Source organism: Lepus europaeus, chromosome 16 (genome assembly GCF_033115175.1).
Source record: "Lepus europaeus isolate LE1 chromosome 16, mLepTim1.pri, whole genome shotgun sequence".
NCBI classification, from domain to species: Eukaryota; Metazoa; Chordata; class Mammalia; order Lagomorpha; family Leporidae; genus Lepus; species Lepus europaeus.
The window spans coordinates 3,916,450-3,932,589 of NC_084842.1; the positions used below are offsets into that span (position 1 = coordinate 3,916,450).

At 36.8% G+C, this 16,140-nt stretch overlaps 1 protein-coding gene across 1 annotated transcript in view; it reads right to left on the reverse strand.

Moving 5' to 3' along the window:
- Window positions 1-1,050: 1,050 nt before the first annotated feature.
- The window catches only part of LOC133775471 (disintegrin and metalloproteinase domain-containing protein 32-like), a 140,111-nt gene continuing 125,021 nt past the window's right edge, over window positions 1,051-16,140 (reverse strand). Inside the window, exons 16-17 of the mRNA XM_062213812.1 lie at window positions 7,116-7,202; window positions 1,051-1,197 (exon numbers count right to left, since the gene is read on the reverse strand). Coding sequence (XP_062069796.1) covers window positions 1,051-1,197; window positions 7,116-7,202 — 234 coding nt within the window. The remainder of the gene's footprint in view (window positions 1,198-7,115; window positions 7,203-16,140) is intronic.

Sequence of the window (16,140 nt, forward strand, 5' to 3'; positions counted from 1 at the left end):
GACTTGGATTGTGATCCTGGATTGGGTTGCAGTCACTTGTGGAGTAAACAAAAGGATAGGTGGGCTCTCTGTTACTTCCTTTCTCTTTTTCTGCCTAATTTCATCTTTAAAAACTTTTTTACACTAGTTAGAATCCACTGATAACTCCTTCAATACTGATTATAACATTAGGAATAGTTTCCCTCATTCAAAAAAAACAAATTCTTTATTGGTATATTAATAAAGTAAATTATGTTATAAATATGCAATATTTTCATTTACCCAAATTATTATTTACCATTTATTAAAATAAAAGGTATTACTTTACTCAATGTGCCACAACTAATTATTATCATTATTTATATAGATGAATAATTTCCCTCATGTTTGGTTGGTAGAAGCCCTATCAAACTGAATTTTATCTTTATGATACCAGCAACATTATTCTAAATTAATTTTATATAACATTTATACATATGTATGAGGTACAATTGATGTTTTGATTCATGTATACACTGACTAAGGTTCAATTCAGGAAATTAGAATATAAATCTCCTTAATCTTTTATTATCAATTTATGATGAATACATTAAAAGTCCTCTTCTAACCACTTTAAAATAAACAATGCATTACTGTTAACTATCACCGTACTGTCCCACAGAAGACCAGCACTTACTTCCTTCTAAATATAACTCAGTTACCTGTTGACCACCTTCTCCCCATCCCATTCCCAGTAACAAGTATTATACTCTGCATTTCTGTGAGATCACCTATTTCAGATTTCACATATAAGTGGGGCCACGTGGTAGTTGCCTCTCTGTGCCTGAATTCCAACATTCTTTGAACATTATCTTACTTTCTGGTGAAACAAGATCGTAGCTATGGTATTTTTCATGCCCCAGTCCTTGAATCAGTCTTAGAAATAGCAGTTAGGGTGTGGTATTTTGGCATAGAAGTTAAGCTGCTGCAGGGCATGCCTGCATCACATAGCATGACTACGGTAGAGTCCCAGCTCTGCTCTTCTTCCCAACTTCCTGCTAATGTGTGTCCCTGAGGACAGCAAGTGATGGGTCAAGTACTTGTGTCCTTGCTGAAAACCTGGAGATACAGATTGATCTTGAGTTCCTGGCTTTGAACAGGCTCATCCTCAGTTGTAGTGGGCATTTGGAGAGTAAGACAGCAGATGAGATTGCTTGCTCTCTTGCTGTTTCTCTCTTCCTTTTAAAAAATATTAACAAAAATAGGCAATTTATTTGTTTAAAAAAAGGGACATGAAAGTCCAGGGGGTTAATTTTCACATTACTACTTACATGTCATTAACTCTAGGGAGTCTGAAAATTAAATCTTGAGAAACTATGCATCTTGGGCCTCACAATCAGCCTGTAAGGCATTGGGATCTGGCTAAACAGCCCATGAGAGTTTCTCAGGCATGGAAAGCTAAGACAACGTGGCAAAAAAAAAAATAAATGACTTAAATAAAAGATCTCTGTGAGTGAGATCCCAGCGGAAAGAATAGGCCATCAAAGGAGGAGGTACCTTTCTCTGAAGAGAGGAGAGAACTTGCATTTTGACTATGGCCTTGTCTAAATAAGATCGGAGTAGGCGAACTCAAGAGGCTTCCATAGCCTTGGCAGCTCATGACAAGAGCCTCGGGTGATTACTAACACCATAAACAAGAGTGTCAATTGTTAAATCAACAACAGGAGTCACTGTGCACTTACTCCCCATGTAGGATCTCTGTCCTTAATGTGTTGTACTATGTGAATTAACGGTATAACTAGTACTCAAACATACTTTATACTTTGTGTTTCTGTGTGGGTGCAAACTGTTGAAATCTTTATTTAGTATATACAAAATTGATCTCTGCATATAAAGATAATTGAAAATGAATCTTGATGAAGAACGGGATGGGAGAGGGAGTGGGAGATGGGATGGTTTCAAGTGGGAGGGAGGTTATGGGCGGAAAAGCTGCTATAATCCAAAAGTTGTGCTTTTGAAATTTATATTTATTAAATGAAAGTTTAAAATAAAAAGAAAAACCTATGCATGTGGGCATGTATGTATTCTTCTGTGTCTATCCCTAAATTTATACACAAATATATACATATTTATATTTATTTCTATATATCAAACATAAAAATGAGAAAAGTTGTCAAAATCCAACATAATATCACAGGATAATTTCTAAACTTCTAATTTTCCATATTTAAAACTACTGTCTCAAAGAGTAAGAAATATTGTCTCCATGATGCTTAGTACATTAAATTATTAGCTCAAGTTTAAAACATGCTAATTAAAATTCCTTAATTGTTTATAATACCACAACAGCACAAATTTAATAATTATAGTTCAATGATTAATTCTTGTTCTATTTTTCACTTTGAGCTAAAAGGTATGTATGGAAAAAAACAAGCAGATTATAGAGATACAACTCAATGAGTTCTACAAATAAAACTATGTATCCTATACCATTATCATGAAATGGAACATTTCCATAGCTTCACAAAATTCCTTTGCTATTTCCAAATAATCTTCCCTGCATCAAATATTACACCAGCCAGGCTGTTTAATTGCACTATGTTGTGAGAATCATGGTCCCAGGTTGTCCAGACTTGAAAGCTTGGGTGTTTTATGGATCTCTTATGATACTCATCCATATGGGTCACTGAACCAGCAAAGAGACATCATGAGACTCATCTCTAACCTGGGCTTGGAGCACATTGTAGTATGGAAATAAATACGTCACTCAATGCACAAATCCATGTGGGTTGCTAATGGATTGTTTTCTATATTCTGTTTCATTCTGCCATTCTTCTTAACTTATTTTCATGTTTTGGTGGCTTTTTGTTATGATAAGGTAGGATTCTATTCTCTTTCTCTTTTGCATATCTACTCTGTTAATACATTCTGTACTGTAGTATGTATTCATAATGGCTGTTATTATCCTTGTACTTTCAATGTTGAGATCCAGGATTTTGTAGAGCTCCTCTGGTTGTCATGAATTCCCTTAGCTGTTGAATGCTGGGAACGATTTTATATCTCCCTCACTTTCTAAAGGAGAGTTTTGCTGGATATATTATTCATTAGTTTTGTTTTTTCTTTCAAGACCTCAGATAAATGATCCCATAATTTTTTGATCATAGGATTTCTGCTGAGAAGTCTGTTGTTAGCTTCACAGGCTTTTGTTTATGCGTAACTTGACAACTTTTCTCTGTCTCTATGATTCTCTTCTTGTCTTTAAATTTTGACAATGTGATTATAATATGCCTTGCAGAATGACTTTTTCTTGGGGTAAATCTGGTTAGGAACCTTTTGAGCTTCTTGTATCTGGATTTCCATACATCATTCAGGAGGTGGGAAGTCTTCTATTATGCTGTAGAACACCAGAACTTATTCCTCCTATATAACTGCATGTTTGTATCAGTAATTTAACGATTCTATCTACCCCTTCTCTCAAACCTTTTCCAGCCTGCAATAATCACCATTATACTCTATTCTACAAATTATACTACTTTAATAAAATTAGCCTTTTAAATTTTCAGAAAAGAATTAGAACATGTGGTACTATCTTTCTGTCTCTACCATATTTCACATGATATAAAATCCTCGCTTTTCATCAACTTTGTTGCAAATAACAGGGCTAAATGTTTTGATGAATGTTCCATTATATATACACATATACACAATGTTTTCTTTGTCCATTAGTCCACCAATGGACATGTTCTTAATTTTATCGCTAAGCTATTATAGTGTTGTAATAAACATGGGAGTGTATATGTCCCTTTAATAAACTGATTTGTTTTCTTTTACATATACCCAGCAGTGAGATAGCTGAATCACATGGTATTTTTTTTAGTTATAAGAAACTATATATTTTTTAGCTTTACAATACCACATATATTTTATAATGATTATATTAATTTACATTTCCACTCAGAGAGTCTAAGAGTTCCTCTTACTCCACATCCTCATCAATATTTGGTATTTTTTAATTTATAAATAAAAATAGCCATTCTCATTGGGATGAATTAATTGTTTAAGCTTTTGATTTTCACTTTTCTGATATAAGTGCTATTGAGCATCTCTTGCATATACTTATTGGCCATTTGTATGTCTTCTTCTAAGAGACATATATTGAGATCCTTTGCCTATTTTTAGCTGGGTTATTTGGTGGTTCTTTGCTTTTTTTCTTTTACTTCTATATATATTCTCAACACTAATACCTTACTGGGTGAAGGATTTTCAAATATTTTCTCTAATTCTGGGGGTGGTATCTTCCCTCTTTTGATTGTTTGCTTTGATTTGATAGAAAGTTATAGTTTTTGCTTCTGAAATCAACCAACTGAATGAAATGTTTTCTGGGTTTTTGTCTCGTGCATTCAAGGTTTCACACCTGACAACCCTGGCTTTCAAAATTTTGAGTTGGTTTCTAGCATTTTAGTGAGAACTGGGTGGAGGTGTCTAGATTCATTCTCCTACATATCAATATTCATTTTCCCACCAACATTCATTGAGGAGGTTATTCCTTATCCATTCAATGTTTTTGATATCTGCATTTGAAATCCATTATAGATGAGTAAAAAAATATAGACAAAAGTTTCAAACACCCAAAAGCAGTATTCCATATTTATTGGATATCATCAAATAACCTAATATATGTCTTAGATGTCCTGAAGGAATGGAAACAGATTGGCTAGGAAACTTTTTTTAAGAATGACTTATTTACTTGAGAGAGTTACACAGAGAGAGAAGGAGAGCCAGAGAGAGAGAGAGATTGAGAGAGAGAGAGAGAGAGAGAGAGAGAGAGAGGTCTTCTATCCACTGCTTCATTCCCCAGTTGGCCACAATGGCTGGAGCTGTGCCGATCTAAAACCAGGAGCCTGGAGCTTCTTCCAGGTCTCCCACGTGAGTGCAGAGGCCCAAGGAGTTGGGCTGTCTTTTATTGTTTCCCAGGCCATAGCAGAGAGCTTGATTGGAAGATGAGCAGTCTGGACTCCAACTGGCACCCATATGGGATGCCGGCACTGCAGGTGGCGGCTTTACCCACTACACCATAGTCCTGTGAAAAAAAGCCCTGTAGAAAGCTTATTAGGTGAAATAACAGGAGAAACTTTCCCTAATCTGGAGAAAGACATGCACATCCAAGCACAGGAAGCACTCAGAGCCCCAAATAGATATAATCAGAGAAGGCATTCACCACAACATATTACATTCCAACTTTCAAAAGTAAAACATAAAAAAAATATTCTAAAATGTGCAAGAAGAAAATGTCAGATTACTTTTAAATGATCTCCAATTAGACAGGCAGCAGATATCTCAGCAAAAACACTCTAGGTTGGCAAAGAGACATAGTCCAATTTCTTAAAGAAAATAAAATTGTCAACCCAGAATATTATACTCATTAAAGTATAAACACATTTATAAATATAGGTAAATATCTTCAAAGACAAACAAAAATTGAAATGATTTGTCATCATGTGGCCAGTGTTATAAATGATATTTCAGAATATACTGCAAACAGAAACAGAGAAAGATGACCCACATCATGAAAAATTATGTGCGTGTGTGCATGTCCTCCTTTGCTCTCTCTTGCTGATTTTTTAAAATCTTTTAATATATAGGGCAGATTTTGTGTATTTCATAGATAAAATTCTAAGAAGATAATCACACATCTATCCCAACCTCTTCCCTCCCTCAATTCCCCCTTGTTCTTTCTTCTTTTTTGTCTTTTACTTTGGGAAAAAAAAGACATAATTTCCATTTACTTATAATCACAGTTTTAATGGACCACTAATAATAATATTTCACAAGTAAAAAGTAGAAGGAACACTGTTCCACAGGATAAAAACAAGGCATAAAAACAGTTATTACATAATAAGATATCCATTTCATACTTATATTTTTATATTAACAACCACATATCAGAAAAAAAACAAATATTTGTCTTTTGGGGTTGGGCTTATTTCACTAACTATAATGGTTTCCAATGGAATCCATTTTGTTGCAAAAGGCAGGAATTCATTCTTGTTTATGGTTGAGTAGCATTCCATACTATATATATACCACGTTTTCTTTATCCAGTCCTCAGTTGAAGGACATCAGGATTGATTCCATGTCTTACCTATTGTGAATTGAGCTTCTATAAACATGGGGGATATAGATAGTCTTTCATATGCTGATTTCATTTCATTTGGGTAAATTCCCAAGAGGAGGTGGCTGGTAGATTTATTTGCATATTTTTGAGGAATCTCCATACTGTCTTCCATAATGACTGTTCTATTTTACATTCCAACCAATGATGTATTAGGGGTATTATTTTCTCAACATCCTCACCAGCATTGATTGATTGATTTTTTGGATGATAGCCATTCAAACTGGAATAAGGCAAAACCTCATCTAGGTGTTTATTTGCATTTCCCTGATTGCTAGTGATCCTAAGCCTCTTTCCATTCGTCTGTTAGCCATTTGTGTTTCATCATTTAAAAAGTGCCCATTTATGTCCTTTCCCCATTTCTTAACTGGATCGTTAGTTTGCTGTTGCTGAGTTTCTTGGGCACTTTATATATCCTGGATATTAATCCTTTATCAGTTGCATAGTGTACAAACATTTTCAACTTTTCTGTATCTCTTTCACTCTTGCTTTGCCTTTCAAACATTAAATAAAAATTTTAAAAAAATAAAGATGGATGATATATAAGATTACATATTCTAGGGCATATTCTGTATTTCTACATATTCTGTAGAGTGTACATTACATAATGTATTTGTCAAAATCCACAGAATGAGTAACATCAAGAGTGAACCCAATGTAAACTACTGACTTTGCATGTTGCTTTTATGTGTTAGTGGAGGTCATCAACTCTGACAAATGCAACACTCTAGTGTGTGATATTGAAATTGTGACAGGTTGGGCAGATAAAGGGTAATAAGTTAAATAGGAAATCTGTAATTTCCCCCAAGTTTTAGAGCCTAAATTTAAATGTATTATAGCTGCTGAGTTTATTAATTCGGTTCAGCTCCACATTTAAGCCGAATACTACAGGGCCTAGCACAAGTAGGCACCCAATAAACACTGATAAACTCATGAATGGTTAGAGGCCAAGAGAGATGTGATTCAGGGAAACGTGTTTACTTACTCCATTTCCATTGCACAATGTATCACTACAATTTTTTGCCATAGCTTTAAGTCCTTTTACTTCCACACACCTTTTATTTACACAAATCTAAAGAAAAACATACCAAAAAGTTTCTAATTTAGAGTTCAGACAACATAACATTAAAATTCATAACAGAAAATCATAATCATTCAATACTATAAATTTCCCTTCTAGGCACCAAATTTGCTGTGCTCCACCAATTTGGAGAAGTCTCATTTTCCTTTAGTTGAAAATAGAATTTCAGTGACAGTTTTTTCAATCAGAATTATTTAAAAGCATTTTATTTAATCTCCAAGGATTTCAGGATGTTCCAGGTAACACTAATGTAAACTATGCATGTTGGTTGATAATGATGAGTCAATATAATCATACCAATTGTAAAAACAGTATTACCCTGATGTTGGTTGTGGACAGTGGGGTGGGTTGTGTGCAATATAGATGGCATGGGACATTGGGAAACTTGTTGTATCATACACTCAACTGAGCTATAAAACTAAAACTAAACTAAAATATATAATTCTTTGAAAGGTGAGGATAATGCTGGTGCTGTGGCTCAACAGGCTAATCCTCCGCCTTGCGGCGCCTGCACACCAGGTTCTAGTCCCGGTCAGGGCATCGGATTTTGTCCTGCTTACCTCTCTTCCAGGCCAGCTCTCTGCTATGGCCCGGGAAGGCAGTGGAGGATGGCCCAAGTGCTAGGGTCCTGCACCCTATGGGAGACCAGGAGAAGCACCTGGCTCCTGCCTTTGGATCAGCACAGTGTGCCGGCCACAGCGCGCTGGCCACAGTGGCCATTGGAGGGTGAACCAATGGCAAAGACCTTTCTCTCTGTCTGTCTATCACTATCCACTCTGCCTGTCAAAAAAAAAATAAAGAAAGAAAAGGTGAGGATAGAACATGGTGAATATTAATGAAAGTAGATTGGCTATCATGGAAAAAAAAACATAAACAAAGAACCACTCTTCATTATAATACCATGGAATCTAACAAAACTATTCTTGAGCAGAGAAATAATGAATGTCTTGCATTCATTGTATGCAAAAATTTTGCATAGAAAGAAAATCAATTTAATATATCATGGCACATGTTTCCATAAATTATGAGGTATTAATAGAATCGCCTAAGTATTTAACATAGATAATAGAATTTTTGTTAAAATATAATAGGACTAGTACTTGATTCAAATGTTAAGTCACTATTTCACGTTCCAGCTACTTTACTTCTGATTCAGCTTGTTCCTATTGCTCTAGGATGCAGCAGACATTTCAAGTTCTTGGGTCACTCTCATCCATGTGGAAGACCAAGACTGAGTTCAGTAATCCAGCTTTGGTGTGGCTGCAGATTTCTCTCTCTCTCTCTCTCTCTCTCCCCCCCCCCTTACCTTCCTTATCTCTGCCTTCCTCCCCCAGACTTTGAAATGAAAATAATAAAAACTATTAAATCTAATGATATTATTTTATTATGAAATGTCAAAAATGCAGACATGGTGCTTTTAACTTTAAAGAAGAAGTAAGTAGGTGTAGGCATTTAATCTAGTAATTAAAAATATCTGGGTTTGAGTCCCAGCTCCACTCTTGATTCTGAATTCCTCCTAATTTGCACTGTGGTAGACCACAAATGATGCCTCAAGGGATAGAATCACTGCCACCTAAAGTGAAAGCATGCCCTAAGTTTCCTGGCTTTTCTGGAGAGAACCAGTGGGTAAGGGTTCTCTCACTGTCTCAGTATGCCATGCTTCTCTGTCTCTCTTTCTCTGTCAAAAAAAGTTTTAATTTCAAAAATAAAGTGTATTAGTCGACTACTAAGGATATATTCCTAACTCCATCAATACCAGCAATCTCAAATTCCCTAGACTGCAGTTTTCTCACATGAGTAAAAGAATCCTTTTTTTTCTAAAAAATGTTATTTTTAAAAAGTAAATAACATTTGTTGTTTCTAAGTTAAAATGAGATAATGAACAAGAGAGTGCCTCCTTACAAACATTAAAACAGAGGACAGCTGTGTTCAAAGAAATGGAATCACAAAAGCTTTATAAACCGAATCTAACCTTTTTTTTTTTCTTTTTTTTATTAAACTTTTATTTAATGAATATAAATTTCCAAAGTATAGCTTATGGGTTACAATGGCTTCCCCCCTCCCATAACTTCCCTCCCGCCCGCAACCCTCCCCTTTCCCGCTCCCTTTCCCCTTCCATTCATGTAAAGATTCATTTTCAATTCTCTTTGTATACAGAAGATCAGTTTAGTATATATTAGGTAAAGATTTCAACATTTTGCCCATATAGCAACATAAAGTGAAAAAACTACCATTGGATTACTAATTATAGCATTAAATAGCAATGTACAGCACATTAAAGACAGATACCCTACATAATTTTTTTTCAAATTAATTAATTTTCTATGCCATTTCCAATTTAACACCAGGTTGTTTTTTTTTTTTCATTTCCAATTCTCTTTATATACAGAAGATCACTTCAGTATATAATTAGTAGAGACCTCATCAGTTTGTGCCCACACAGAAACGCAAAGTATAAAAATACTGTTTCAGTACTAGTTATAGCATCACTTGGCTTTAGACGACACATTAGGGACAGATCCCACATGGGGTGTAAGTACACAGTGACTCCTGTTGCTGATTTAACAATTTGACACTCCTATTCATGGCGTCAGTAATCTCCCTAGGCTCTAGTCATGAGTTGCCAGGGCTATGGAAGCCTTTAGAGTTCGCTGACTTTGATCTAACCTTTTTTAAAATGACTTAGTTTATTTACTTGAAAGGCAGATTTACAGAGAGGACATGGATGGGCTAGGCGAAAGCCAGGAGTATGGCCCACCCACATGATTAACAAGCCCCCAGATTTTGGGCCACCGCCCATTGCTTTCCCAGGCATGTAGCAGGCAGCTAGATTAGAAACAGAGTAGCAGGAACTGGAACAATTGCTCCACCTTGGCGTGCCAGCATCTCAAGTAGTGCTTAACCCACTGCAGTACAATGCTGCCTCCAATTTAATCTTTTAGAACACTCAATTTAACCTTTTTAAACACTTCTCACTGAAAATTGGCAGTGGTGTGCATTTAACAACCACTTCTGTATCCCTGGCAGAGTTGAAATTGGGATAAGAGCCCTACTATATAAGAATGCTGACTTAGAAAAACAAAATTGTCAAGAATATTTCATTGTATGTAACTTATAATACCATAAAAAACTGAGAAAATTTGTTTTCACACAATAGCTAACAGAATATTCCATGCTATAAAACACTGCTATTATTATTAAATTACCAACTGAGAAGATGGCAGAATAGGGAGGGAGTCTGGGAAAAGATAGTTTAATAAAACTGGAGATACTGTAGTCTCAGGGAAGAGTTAGGGAAAAAACTGCAGAGGAAACTCTTCCAGAACTAGTGGGACGTGGAGGACACAGGCACCCATGGCTCGGGACCCCAGCCGCCAAGTCTATGCACCAGTGCTGGAAAAGGAGGTGAGGTAAAACCACAGTAGCCTGAGACACTGGAGGAATAGTGTCAGGAAGAGCCGAGAGGGAACGAGGCTTGAAGCTCCGTGCAGGAAAGTCACTAGCCTAACTAGAGAGAGATAAAAAAAAAGGATGATATGGACACGGTTCTCTCTCTCCACGCACCTTAAAAAGGTGGGGAAAACAATACAGCAGGTCCCATTTTGGAAGTATGTAACAGCTGCGCCATCCCAGAGCTGTGCCCCACCTTCAGCCAAGCAGAAAAACCCGACTCTGGTGGGGAGAAATAACAGGAGGTTAAGACCTAGTGAATGTGTGGAGCTTATGAATTGGGACTGTGAAAAGAAAAATGAGGGTGTGTGGGAGAACTCATGGTGAGCCTGAGACATGAGTGAGTATTCTCAGTAGGAGATGCCACAAACTCAGTAACCTTGGCTACCTGGTGGGTGACATTCCAGGGGAATCTGAGCTTACACTGAGGACTGCACAGATCCTTTGTGTGGTCCTTAAGACAGACAAGACGAATATTATACTCACAGGGACTAGCACTCAGGCACTGACTGTCGTCAAGGAGAAGAGCTCAGCTGAGCAAATTACTTCCCTTCTGAATTAAACAAGAGAGAGAGAGAGAGAGAGAGAGAGAAATATTTACCACGCCAAACCTGGGTGTGTCACCTTTGGCACACCCTTAACCCTGAAGAAAAGAACAGAGATCTCTGGCCACACCCACCACAAGCCCTTGGAGATTCACCAAAAGCAGACAGTCCACTTAATTTAGAGTCACAGTATAATGAGAAAAGCCACCACAGAGAGGAAAAAAAAAAAAAGAAGAAACCTAAGAATATATCCACAATGCCAAACAACAAATGCAGAAACCGAGGAAATAAGAACAAGGAAGACATTATAATGCACCCAAATGAACATGACACCCCAATACAAGATTATGAAGATGATGAAATAGAACAAGTGTAAAATATGGATTTCAAAAAATTTATGACAAGAACATTTAGAAGTTCTCAAAAACAAATTCATGAACAGAAATCCAAACTGGACAGGACAGAAAATCTATCTGGTGAAAATGAAATCTGAAGGAGGAATCAAAATGAAATGAGGAATTTAGTAGAACATGAAATTGTGATATTGAAGAGAAATCAAAATGAAATTAAGAATTCAATGAAACAAATGACAAACGCATTTGAGAGCCAGAAAAACAGAATCAGTGAGATAGAAGAGAGAATATCAGACTTAGAAGACAGAACATAGGAAAGTATACAGTCAAACCAAAGAAAAGAAGAGGAAATTACAAATCTAAAAATATTGTTGAGAATATAAAGGATACTATCAAAAAAACCAACATTTGGGTTCTAGGAGTTCCTGAAGGCATGGAGAGAGAGAAGGATTAGAAGGACTTTTTACCGAGATACTAGCAGAAAACTTCCCGGATTTGGAGAAGGACAGAGGCATCCTAGTACAGGAAGCACATAGGACCCCGAATAAACATGATCAAAAGAGATCCTCATCACGACACATTGTAATCAAACTCTCCTAGTGAAACATAAAGAAAAGATTCTAAATTGTGCAAGAGAGAAATGTCAAATTACTCTCAGAGGATCTCCAATTAGACTCACAGCAGACTTCTCATCAGAAACCCTACAGGCTAGGAGGGAATGGCGAGACATAGCCAAGTACTAAGAGAAAGAACTGCCAGGAAAGAATATTATATCCTGCAAAACTCTCAGTTGTGAGTGAAGGTGAAAGAAAAAACTTTTACAGCAAACAGAAATTTAAATAATTTGTCACCACTCGTCCAGACCTGCAAAAGATGCTTAAAGATGTGTTACACACAGAAACACAGAAATACGGCCATCAATATGAAATAAGGTAATGAAAGGACACCTCACAGCAAAAGATCACAGGAAGTTCAAAGCGTATATTAGAAATATTTTGGGAAAATGGAAAGGCAAAGTTACTACTTATCAATAGTCACTTTGAACATTAATGGCCTCAACTGTCCAGTTAAAAGACACAGACTGGTTGAATGGATTAAGGAAAAAAACCTATCTATTTGCTGCTTACAAGAAACACATCTTTCCAACAAAGATGCATGCAGAATGAAAGTAAAGGCTGGAAAAAGGTATTCCATGCCAACAGAAAACAAAAAAGAGGTGGCGTAGCCATCTTAACATCAGACAAAATAAATTTTAACAAAAAAACTGTTAAGAGAGACAAAGAGGGGCACTATATAATGATTAAGGGATCAATTCAACAGGAAGATATAACAATTATCAATGTATATGCACCTAATTACAGGGCACCAGCTTATTTAAAAGACTTGTTTAGGGACTTAAAGGGAGACTTAGACCCCAATACAATAGTACTGGGGGACTTCAATACTCCACTCTCAGAGATAGACAGATCAACAGGACAGAAGATCAACAGGGGAACAGCAGATTTAATTGACACTATAGCCCAAATGAACCTAACAGATATCTACAGAACGTTTCATCCTACACTGAAAGCATTTACATTCTTCTCAGCAGTACATGGAACTTACTCTAGGATTGACCACATACTAGGCCATAAAGCAAGTCTCAGCAAATTCAAAAGATTTGGAATCATACCATGCAGCTTCTCAGACAACAGTGGAATGAAGCTGGAAATTAGCAACTCTGGAATCCCTAGAGTTTATAGCAATGGGTGCCTACACCAAGAATTTGGAAAGGCACCAAATAAATGAGCTTTCAATGCTTCTCAAGAATCTAGAAAAAATGCAGCAAACCAGACCCAAAACTAGTAGGAGAAGAGAAATAATTAAAATTAGAGGAGAAATCAACAGAAATGAATCCAAAATAACATTACAAAAGATCAGCCACATGAAGAGCTGGTTTTTTGAAAAAATAAATAAAATTGACACTCATTGGCCCAACACACTAAAAAAAGAAGAGACTCAAATCAATAAAATCAGAGATGAAAAAGGGAATGTAAAAAAAGACACCACAGATATACAGTCATGAGAAATCACTGCAAGGACTTGTATGACAGCAAACAGGGAAATCCATCAGAAATGGATACCTTCCTGGATACATGCACCCTACCTAAATTGAACCAGGAAGACATAGAAAACCTAAAGAGACCCATAACTGAGACAGAAATTGAAACAGTAATAAAGTCCCTCCCAGCAAAGAAAAGGCCAGGACAAAATGGATTCACTGCTGAATTCTACAAGACATTGAAAGAAGAACTAACTCCATTTCTTCTCAAACTATTCAAAACAATTAAAAAGGAGGGAATCCTCCCCAATTCATTCTATGAAGCCAGCATCACCTTAATTCTTAAGCTGGAAAAGATGCAACATTGATATAAATTATAGACCAATATCCCTGATGAACAAGGACACAAAAATCCTCAATAAAATTCTGGCCAATAGAATGCACCATAACGTCAGAAAGATCATCCACGCAGACCAAGTGGGATTTTTCCCTAGTATGCAGAGATGGTGCAATGTTCGCAAATCAATCAATGTGATACACCACATTAACAGACTGCAGTTTAAAACCATATGATTATCTCAATAGATGCAGAGAAAGCATTTGATAAAATAGAAGGAACATTCCTCAATACAATCAAAACAATTGATGAAAAACTCACAACCAGCATCATATTGACTGGGGAAAAGTTGGAAACATTTCCACTGAGATCTGGTACCATACAGGGATGCCCATTCTTTTTTTTTTAAACTTTTATTTAATGAATATAAATTTCCAGTGCACAGCTTATGGATTACAATGGCTTCCCCCTCCCATAACTTCCCTCCCACCCGCAACCGTCCCCTCTCCCACTCCCTCTCCACTTCCATTTGCATCAAGATTCATTTTCAATTCTCTTTATATACAGAAGATCAATTTAGTATAAAGATTTCAACAGTTTGCACCCACATAGAAACACAAGGTGAAACATACTATTTGAGTACTAGTTATAGCATTAAATCAAAATGTACAGCACATTAAGGACAGAGATCCCACATGAGGAGCAAGTGCACAGTGGCTCCTGTTGTTGACCCAACAAATTGACACTCTAGTTTATGGCGCCAGTAACCACCCTAGGCTGTCGTCATGAGTTGCCAAGGCTATGGAAGCCTTCCAAGTTTGCCGACTCTGATCATATTTAGACAAGGTCATAAAAGACAGAGTGAGGATAGTAACCAATGATCCTAAGAGTGGCATTTACCAGGTTTGAACAATTATACAGCATTAAGTGGGGAAGAGGACCATCAGTACACACAGGTTGGGAGTAGAGCCATTGGTGGTAGAGTAGAGGTTATGATTACAAAGGAATGAGGCCCAAGTGCACTAGACAGGGCCTAGAACAAAGGACAGAGTCATTATTAGAGGAGCTAAGAAAGGTGCTGTCTAAGCTACAAGTAATTTTTCTGATTGAGAGGCAAATAGGACCTGATAGAAGGGGCTTGATAATAATCTGGTGGGTTTTAGGCCTTGTAAGTTAAGAGGCCCAGACCTATCTATCTCTTCACATGGGGTATATCCTAAGGGAGGTGTGAACCTCCTAGGGGAAGGCACTCTGTTGACTTTCATTACTTGGCTGGCCTGGGAGGAGAGCTGGCCAGGTCAAGGCAGGTGGCATCTCTAACAAGAAATTTACAGTTCTGCCTGCAATGTTGCTGACCCTACTTGACCATACCCTCAGCTGCAGTGGTCACTTTTGAAGTTGGGCTGAGTGAAGGGCTTTTCAGCTTAGAGCCAATAAGATCTGTGGCTCTGACCTGGGCATCCTTCGACTCCAGGGCAGGTCCATTTCCAGTGAAGGGATGCCCATTCTTACCACTACTATTCAACATAGTTCTGGAAGTCTTAGGCAAGAAAGAGAAAGGGATACAAATTGGGAAGGAAGAAGTCAAACTATCTCTCTTTGCAGAAGATGTGATTATTTAGGGGATCCAAAGAACTCTAAGAGACTATTGGAACTCATAGAAGAGTTTGGCAAATAGCAGGACATAAAATCAATGCACAAATATCAACAGCCTTTGTATACACAGGCAACACCATAGCTGAGAACAACTTTTAAGATCAATCTCATTCAAACTAGCTACAAAAACAATCAAATACCTTGGAATAAACTTAACCAAGGATGACAAAGATCTCTACGATGAGAATTATAAAATCTTAAAGAAAGAAATAGAAGAAGATACCAAAAAATTAGAAAATCTTCCATGCTCATGGACTGGAAGAATCAATATCATCAAAATGTCTATTCTCCCAAAAGCAATTTATAGATTCAATGAGATACCAATCAAAATACCATAGACATTCTTCTCAGATCTGGCAAAAATGATGCTGAAATTCATATGGAGGCACAGGAGACCTCGAATAGCTAAAGCAATCTTGTACAACAAAAACAAAGCTGGAGGCATCACAAGATCAGATTTCAGGACATATTACAGGGAAGTTATACTCAAAACAGCATGGTACTGGTACAAACAGATGGGTAGACCAATGGAACAGAATAGAAAAAC